General features: G+C 41.9%; 1 protein-coding gene across 1 annotated transcript; it reads left to right on the top strand.

Annotated features, from left to right (window-relative positions):
- Nucleotides 1-6,281: 6,281 nt before the first annotated feature.
- On the top strand, nucleotides 6,282-8,733 carry LOC128043282 (gamma-crystallin A). Its single transcript, XM_052635608.1, has 3 exons — nucleotides 6,282-6,290; nucleotides 6,408-6,650; nucleotides 8,461-8,733. The coding sequence occupies exons 1-3, from the start codon at nucleotides 6,282-6,284 to the stop codon at nucleotides 8,731-8,733; spliced, it is 525 nt and encodes a 174-aa protein (XP_052491568.1).
- Nucleotides 8,734-8,956: the final 223 nt, after the last annotated feature.

Genomic DNA, 8,956 nt, shown 5'->3' with positions numbered 1-8,956 from the left:
AGGTTGCTGAATAATTAACTGATATTATGGGTCTTAAGGAATTAAAACCGAGTTAACTCCTAAATATTGACCATTATTATTTTTTCATCATTTAAGAAACACTAACCACAGTTAACCAACTAGTATTCTGTTGATTCAAGTAAAAGTGTTGAGGAGAGAATCTGTGTTCATATCTGTGTCAAATGTTCCTATTCTTGGTCCCTTTCTTACTAATAAGAATTTTATCTTTGCCTGCTTTGTATCTCTGCTGTTTCTGCCCTGCCTATCTGATTCCTTGGACATTTATGTTGCAGACTTCAGATAATGGTCAGAGATGGACAAGGCTGGAAGGGAAGGAGAAAGCAAGGAGTGTTCTTTGACATTCCAACACTGTGTTCTCAATTATACTGTACAAAGTGAAAAGGAAACTTTTAAAGTCAGAGAGACCAAGGTGGTCAATATATTAAAAGCAGGGAAAGAATCAGAAAAGTAGTTTAGGCTTGGGGGAGGGGGTGGCTGGGATATTTTAGGATTTTGTTGAATGAGAGACTCTGGGTCAGCTGGAGGTTGTAAGATAGGAAAGGGAAAGAGGAATTTTTAAAACAGAATCACTAGGTTCTGAATTGAGCTTGCTTCAGGAAATTCAGGGGCTCAGCAGGTTCTGAACTGAGCTTGCTTCAGGAAATTCAGGGGCTCAGCAGGTAAAGAATTTGCCTGCAACGCAAGAGACACTGGAAATGTGGGTTCAATCCCTGAGCTGGGAATGATCCCCTGAAGGAAGAAGTGACAACTCACTCCAGTGTTCTTGCCTGAAAAATCTCATGGATAGAGGAGCCTGGTGGGCTGTAGTTCAAAGGGTTGCCAAGAGTCAGACATGACTGAGTGACTAAGCATTCAAGAAACACAAGTGAAAATTGAAATTCCTTTTTAGGTAGCTTGGTTGCTTTACTCTGCATTTTTAAATGTGAATCTCTCAGTAGGCTGAGTCACACAGGGCTCAGGATTTGTTCAGGTTTTCTGAGGCCAACTATTGACTGATTAGAAATATAATCTTATCATAGCAAATCATAGCTTTAAGAACTGCCTGAAATCTTTGGTCATAGTGAAAGTGAAAGTGAAAGTGAAGTCGTGTCCGATTCTTTGTGACCCCATAGACCGTAGCCTACCAGGCTCTGCCCATGGGATTTTCCAGGCAATAGTATTGGAGTGGATTGCCATTTCCCTCTCCAGAGGATCTTCCCAACCCAGGGCTCGAACCAGGGTCTCCCGCATTGTAGACAGACGCTTTACAGTCTGAGCCACCAGGGAATATTAGGCCTTTAATATGGGTTATTCCTGTAGCAGAACAACCATGTTATCAGGAAATATTTACAAAATATTGAGTTTTCCTTCAAAGACATTTGCTACAATGAGATTTGGGCTTCCCCAGTGGCTCGATGATAAAGAATCTGCCTGTAATGCAGGTTCAATCCCTGGGTCAGAAAGATCCCCTGGAGGAGGAAATGGTTTTATTCTTGCCTGGAAAATCCCATGGACAGAGGAACTTGGCAGAGTACAGTCTACCGGTTTGTGAAAGAGTTGGACATGACTTAGCGACTAAACAACAAATAACAATAATGAGACTTGAAGGTATAGCTTTTCTAGAACCATATCTTTGTTACTGAAGATCTTTTTGAAGTAGGTAATAATTTTAAAAATATAAGTTTGGGAATAGCAAACTTTGCGTGCTTAGTTGCTCAGTTGTGTCCAACTCTTTGCAACCCCATGGACTGTAGACTGCCAGGCTCCTCTGTCCATGGGAATTCTCCAAGCAAGAATACTGGAGTGGGTTGCCATGCCCTCCTCCAGGGGATCTTCCCGACCCAGGGATTGAATCTGGATCTCTGGCATTTCAGGCGAATTCTTTACTGTTTGAGCCACAAGGGAAGCCCTAGCAAACTTTAGGAAGTAAAACAGAACACAGAAAATAAGAAAACAGTAACACCTCCAGAAATAACACACACACACACACACACACACACACACACACTAGTAATCACCACTTTAAGCTTAATCATGAAAAAACAGATCTCTGAAACAGTGATTCATTGCCCTCTGAGGCTCATCTATGCACCCTATGTCCGGAAAATCTAGCTCTCAAGATTATTCATTGGTATGTTATTTTGAAAATATAATTTCATTCCCTGTATGTTTTCTTTCATAACCATTGAAGATTGTTGGCTTCTTGATGGAAGCAGATCTTTTATTCCCTTATTATTTCCCACATGGATGTAAAGTGCTTTCCAGGCAGTAGATATTTAGTAGTTATTGTTGATTGGTGAATTAGCAGTAAGTGAATGGTCCTTAGGTGAGTGTGCTCAAATCACTGTGCCCTGTCCATACTGATTGAGAGGCCCGTTTCTGGGGACCAGCTATTCCCATAGGTTAACTGATGCTTGTAAACCCAGGCATGTCAACAGAATAAGTGTCCATCTTCCAGTAAGGCCAGATCCTGAGATGAATCCCTCCTACACGGCCCCTTCTTGATAACTAAGCAGCAAAAACCACATTTGTGAGGGCTTTTCATGCTTTATTGTTGATATTTGTGTACTTCAGGCATCTTTTCCAACTCTTGGGTAATGTACTTTCCAAATTAATTTTCAATTAAAATAGTAGTACTTACAGTAAAAGTTCCAAATTACATAGTGAAAAGTAAAAGAATCCTCTCTTTCCCACGCCCCTGTCCTACTCCTCAGAAGTAGCAACTGTGAATAATTTTCAATTCTAATATTTGCCATACATGCACACATCAATATACATATTAACACATGTACACCTAACTGATTAGAAACAAGTAAATAAAATAAATAGTTTATTAAGTGTAGGCAAGGACTTCCCTGGGGGTGCAGTGGTTAAGAATCCACCTGCCAGTGCAGGGTACATGGGTTCCATCCCTAGTCCAGGAAGATGCCACACGCTTCTGAGCAGCTAAGCCCATGGACCACAAATACTGAGCCGGTGCTCTAGAGCCCAAGAGCTACAACTACTGAGCCCATGTGCCTAGAGTCCGTGCTCAAAAATAAGAGAAGCCACTGAAATGAGAAGTCTGTTCACCATGACTACAGGGTAGATGCCTCTCACTGGCACCAGAGAAAACCCTCACACAGTAATGAAGACCCAGCACAGCCATAATAAATAGATAAATAAAATTTTTAAATGTTTTCAAATGTATTAAAAATGCTTTTTAGTTTATTGTTTGAAGAAATCTTTCATTTATATGTTTAAGCTTCTTAGTCTTTTCTTTTATGCCTTATGGATACTATATCATGTCTTTTAGCTGATGAACATTTTTAAACTGCAAGATATTAATGCCTTGTTCAGAATTTTCTATTTATTTCCAGTCACTGAATTTCTTTAGTAAATAAGGGAAAATAAGAATTATTTTTTTTAAAATCCAGGTATTCTGGAAAACAATTTCCAGAATTTCTTTTGTACTGCTTGGTACTAATAGCTCATTTATTAGTTAAAATGGGTATGAGCAACACCACATCCTAGGAAAGGTAGAAAAAGAGTGAAAGACAAATAAGAACAAAGAACAAGGGCAAAAAAAAAAAAAAAAAAACATTCACAAATAACCATCCTGTGGTTATTTAAGAGAATAATTTTATTCTTAGGAAATACACTATAAAGTGTATTATTAACCCAATAATTTCCCTGTGTGGGATCATGTATTATATTTAATTGAGAAATATAAGTCAATTTCCAAATGTCTGAGAATTCCAGGGAAATTCTTTTGCACCCACTTTTATTTTAGCTCATCTTTGTCAGTAACTTGGTATCTGATATTTGACCTTAACTCCCTATAACTTGAAAGCTAACGTTTGTGTCCATTTTAAACTGATGTGTTTGATACCATAATCATCTTTTTATTCTGCAGGTCACTTAGAAACCTGGAATTGCACCAGGGGAGTTCATAGTAAAGTCTCTGGAAGAAGGGAATCATCATCTTAAAACTGCAACTCTTGCCAGCATATTTTTCTTTGCAATGAGCTTTTGATGCAAAGTGCATTGAAGTGTTATTTTGGATGTTGAGCTTTCTTATCTTAGAATCATGTTGTTTGGCCATATTGTGGTTAATAGCAAGTATGTATCTTATGCTACTTCATTGTGACTGGAAGATGGTTGGCTGGAGAATTTTGAAACTGTATACCATTTCTGTGTTAGAGTAAACTGACTTGGCAGCACATTTTACAAATGTTTAGCCCTGAACATTGCAGAATAGTGGAGTAGGGGGCAGTTTTCCAAAGTTTCAATCCAAAATAAAATTAACCTTCATCAATTGCCTTTACTATGCTCTCACATGGAAACTTAAACTCATTTCAATAAAGCCTTAAAAGAAAAATGAGTATAGGCTTTCTTTCAATAGAACACAAGGACTACTAGAAAAAGAAAACATTCTAGTCTTTCAACACCTTTTCAAAATGCTGATTATAAATTGAGTTTATAAATGCATGTAGTAGCAATTTGACCAAATGAACGTGAGTATAAGTTATGCCATCTTAAGGTTTTGTTAACACAGGACAGTTTTCTTTAACATGTGCCAAAACTGGCATGTGGTTTGTTGACTTTTATTCAAAGTGGTGGTGTATTTCAATGTGGCATTGTGGCCGGAAAGACCAAGGCAGCCTTTTCCACACTGGTTCAATTACGGCTGTAACTAAGGTTGACCAGAAGACCTGCTGCATTAGGTCTGTCCTCTGGCCCTTGTGTACACTGTTGAACTTCACAGGACTCTGCCCAGCTTTTTTTTGGTGGGGGTCTAGCTCTGCCACATGCAAGGGAACATTTTTCTTTGTAGCTATTGATGCCTTTCCTCTTAACATCTGCACCTTTGCTTTGCATGCTGCCTGAAGACTTTTACAAATGGCATTCTGGACATATTGCCAGCTGTAGTTGGATGTCCTTTTAGATTCCCTTCCACAGGTTGAGAACCAGGACCCATGTTTGATTTCATCTTTCTGCATATGTATGGGACAACAAAGCATGGGGGATTGAGTCATATTCTGCCCCTGCATATCTGAAGAGTATTTCTAAAGCAGTAGGTTGGCAGCAAGGGAAAAAGGTTCTCAAACAGTTGCCTGGGGTCTTCCTATGAAACAGTGGTGCTTCAGGGAGGGGAAACTCAGGCAAATCATGATACTAGTTTTGAAAATAAAAAGCATCCCTAGAAGATGGGTTGAGGGGAGAGGGGAATGAGAGGATCCTGGATATGTTCCTGCTCTTGGAGTGTCTCAGAGAGTCTCAGGAGACCTCTGTCATTTAAGCCCAAAGGGAGATGTTAAAACTCAAGACAAAATGTGGTTATTCACAAAATTTGCTGTCTTTCACTAGCACCTCAAAGTTAAACATTTACAGGTTTATTTTATTTTTTCACCTCATTAAAAATATATGTACATAATAGAAAGTTACAGAAACGGAAAACAACAAAAAGGAGAAATAAAAACATAAAATTAAGACCTATAACCTTGCCATTCATTGATAGCTATGATTAACACTCAGCCTTCTACATGCACTAATTGTTTCTTCCCTGCATAAACATATGTGAAATATTTTTATCAAAACCACATAATACTGACAAGGTGATTTAGGAAATGCGGGCTTCCCAGGTTGTGTTAGCAGTAGAGACGGGGGTTCAATCTCTAGGTCTGGAAGATACACTGGAAGAGAGCATGGCAGCCCACTCCAGTGTTCTTGCCTGGAGAACCCCACGGACAGAGGAACCTGGCAGGCTACAGTCCACAGGGTCACTGAGAGTTGGACGCGACTGAAGCAACTTAGCACGAAAGTTAGGAAGTATAATTGCTTTTCAGTTAGAGGAATTTTTTTGGTTGCCCTTAGCACGTCAAGCCCTTCTGGAACTCATAGGACTGTCACGCGTCACCCCAGGGGGAACCACCAACCTCCTCTCAGCAGTTTCCATAGGCAAACTGTACAAAATCCTGGGCACGTAATGTATTTCTAGAGCCCTGCATAGGCTGAGAAGTGCATTCTTTGTCTCCAAGGCCACAATGGCTCTGCTGACTTCAATTCCTTTCACTGGCACGAGTGAGGACAACCTGAAAAGGCCAGAGAAAATGAGAGCCCCCTGCCCCATGATCAAAATGAAAAAAAAAGGGAGAGAGAGGACACGGAAATCCCCTCACATGCTACCCCCAGGCCCCTTTTGTGTTGTTCTTGCCAACGCAGCAGCCGTCCTGCTATATATACCAGCTGCCACGTTTGTCCCCATCAGACTGGACGCTGATCACCCGCTATCAACACCCATGGGGAAGGTGAGCCAGCTGAGGTGCCATACCATGCCTGCTAAGTGTCGATGTGTGTGTTTGTGGAGGGGGGATGTATCTCCCAGCTGACTTCCTGCTGTCCCGTTATGTTCCACCTGCATGCAGATCACCTTCTACGAGGACCGGGGCTTCCAGGGCCGCCGCTATGAGTGCAGCAGCGACCACTCCAACCTGCAGCCCTACATCAGCCGCTGCAACTCCATCCGCGTGGACAGCGGCTGCTGGATGCTGTATGAGCGCCCCAACTTCCAGGGCCACCAGTACTTCCTGCGGCGGGGCGACTACCCCGACTACCAGCAGTGGATGGGCCTCAGCGACTCCATCCGCTCCTGCCGCGCTATTCCTTACGTGAGTCTTGCTTCAACCCGACTGGTGTGACAGCATCACTGATCCAGGGCCATAAATTCCTGTTTATAAGAGTCAGTTTGTTTCAACTCAGGACTAGTGTTCACAGTAAAATAACAAAGCCCAACTCTCAAGCACTGGAAAAAAAAAAATAGATGCCTTTTTACTATGCTCTCATACGGAAATATTTAAACTCATTTAGCGTTAAAATGGAGAAGGCAATGGCACCCCACTCTAGTACTCTTGCCTGGAAAATCCCATGGACAGACAAGTCTGGTAGGCTGAAGCCCATGGGGTCACTGAGAGTCGGACACGACTGAGCAGCTTCACTTTGACTTTTCACTTTCACACATTGGCGAAGGAAATGGCAACCCACTCCAGTGTTCTTGCCTGGAGAATCCCAGGGATGGGAGAGCCTGGTGGGGTGCCTTCTATGGGGTCTCACAGAGTTGGACACAACTGAAGTGACTTAGCAGCAGCAGCAGCAGCGTTAAAATGGAGAAGGCAATGGCAACCCACTGCAGTACTCTTGCCTGGAAAATCCCATGGACATAGGAGTCCCATAGGCTGCAGTCGCTGGGATCGCTGTGAGTCAGAAACGACTGAGTGGTTTCGCTTTCACTTTCAGGCATTGGAGAAGGAAATGGCAACCCACTCCAGTGTTCTTGCTTGTAGAATCCCAGGGACCAAGGAGCCTGGTGGGCTGCCGTCTATGGGTCGCACAGAGTGGGACAGGACTGAAGCGACTTAGCAGCAGCAGCAGCAGCAGCAGCAGCTGATCCCTAATCTCTAAATAAAAATCACATGTTCAGTTTAAAAAAAAATCTATCAGTGTATCATTATTTCTTAATGATAAAAATACTGACAGACTATGGGAGAACAACATAGGTATAACATATTCTGACTGTATTGGCGATTATTTTCAGTACCTTCTCTATGACATGCAGATCTAGAAACTGGAACAATATGTCTGCTTATAAGTGTCTCCCTGTATTTAGCAGATATTATCAACTAGTTTCTTACAAGGGTCAGAAAAATCATTCATTAAGATTTCATGGGATGTAGTCCTCACCAAAGTCCTGCTTAATGTCTATTAATCATGTGTAGCTTGTATTTGGACTTTCTGAATCACCAAATTATGTGTCGTGGCAAGCAGATTCAGGAAGTGAAACCAAAATTTGGCTAGAGAAATTTGCAGATGCAAAAAGAGGTACAAGATAGGAACTTCTCTGAGGCCAGAAACTCAAATGGTACAAGTGACTTGGCAAAATGTCAGACACGTGGATTAAGAGTAAATGTGAATTGTTGTCAATGGTGAGTGCAAAAGTGACTTAAAAACATGCTTGATAAGATTCAGGGATACACAGTCATAATGGAAAAGGGAGTTAAATCTTCTCTGCAAACTCAACTAAATATAGTTACAATAGTTGTTTTTTGTTTTGCTTTCAAGGAATTCCTTTTGTTGACTTTATTTCAATGTTTATTTCTTCCATAAGAGAGATTACTGGTCAGGTAAGTTTTATTTTAATACCCTCCCTGAAGAAGGAAATGGTAACCCACTCCAGTATTCTGGCCTGGAAAATCCCATGGATAGAGGAGCCTGGCAGGCTACAGTCCATGGGGCTGCAAAGAGTCAGACATGACTTAGTGACTAAACAACAGTTTGTTAAACCAACAATGTAAGGAGAGGATACATATGTGACAGGATGGTTTGAAAACCATGCTTCATGAAGCTGCAGGATGGCTGAGTCACTTTTATTGACATCCAGGATGCCTACACTTATTTTTCATCTTTGGTTTATTGTCACAACAGACCAGCTCTCACAGGATAAGGCTGTACGAGAGAGATGACTATGGAGGCCTGGTGTCCGAGCTCACGGAAGACTGCGCCTGCATCCTCGACCGCTTCCGGCTCAGTGAGCTCCACTCCCTCCACGTGCTGGAGGGCTGCTGGGTCCTCTACGAGATGCCCAACTACCGGGGGCGGCAGTACCTGCTGCGGCCGGGGGATTACAGGCGCTACCACGACTGGGGGGCCATGGATGCCCGAGTGGGCTCTCTGAGACGGGCCATCGATTTGTACTAGGCTGTGCTTTTCTTATGATCCACATAGAAATGCACTATATATACAAATCGTGTTGCTGGCACATAAGTAATTCTTGTTCATCTTAAAGAATAACTGAATTTTAATAAATGGTGACCCTTGGCATCTTACCTGGCCCTGAAATTGAGTGTTTTGAACATCTGCTTACTTCCTGATGGCAGCAGCATTTATGAAGTTCCCATTCACATCATGGGAAGGAGGCAGA

This window comes from Budorcas taxicolor, chromosome 2 (genome assembly GCF_023091745.1).
Source record: "Budorcas taxicolor isolate Tak-1 chromosome 2, Takin1.1, whole genome shotgun sequence".
In the NCBI taxonomy this organism is placed as follows: domain Eukaryota; kingdom Metazoa; phylum Chordata; class Mammalia; order Artiodactyla; family Bovidae; genus Budorcas; species Budorcas taxicolor.
The sequence above is the reverse complement of the archived record's forward strand: the minus strand, read 5'-3'. Positions and strand labels throughout refer to the sequence as shown.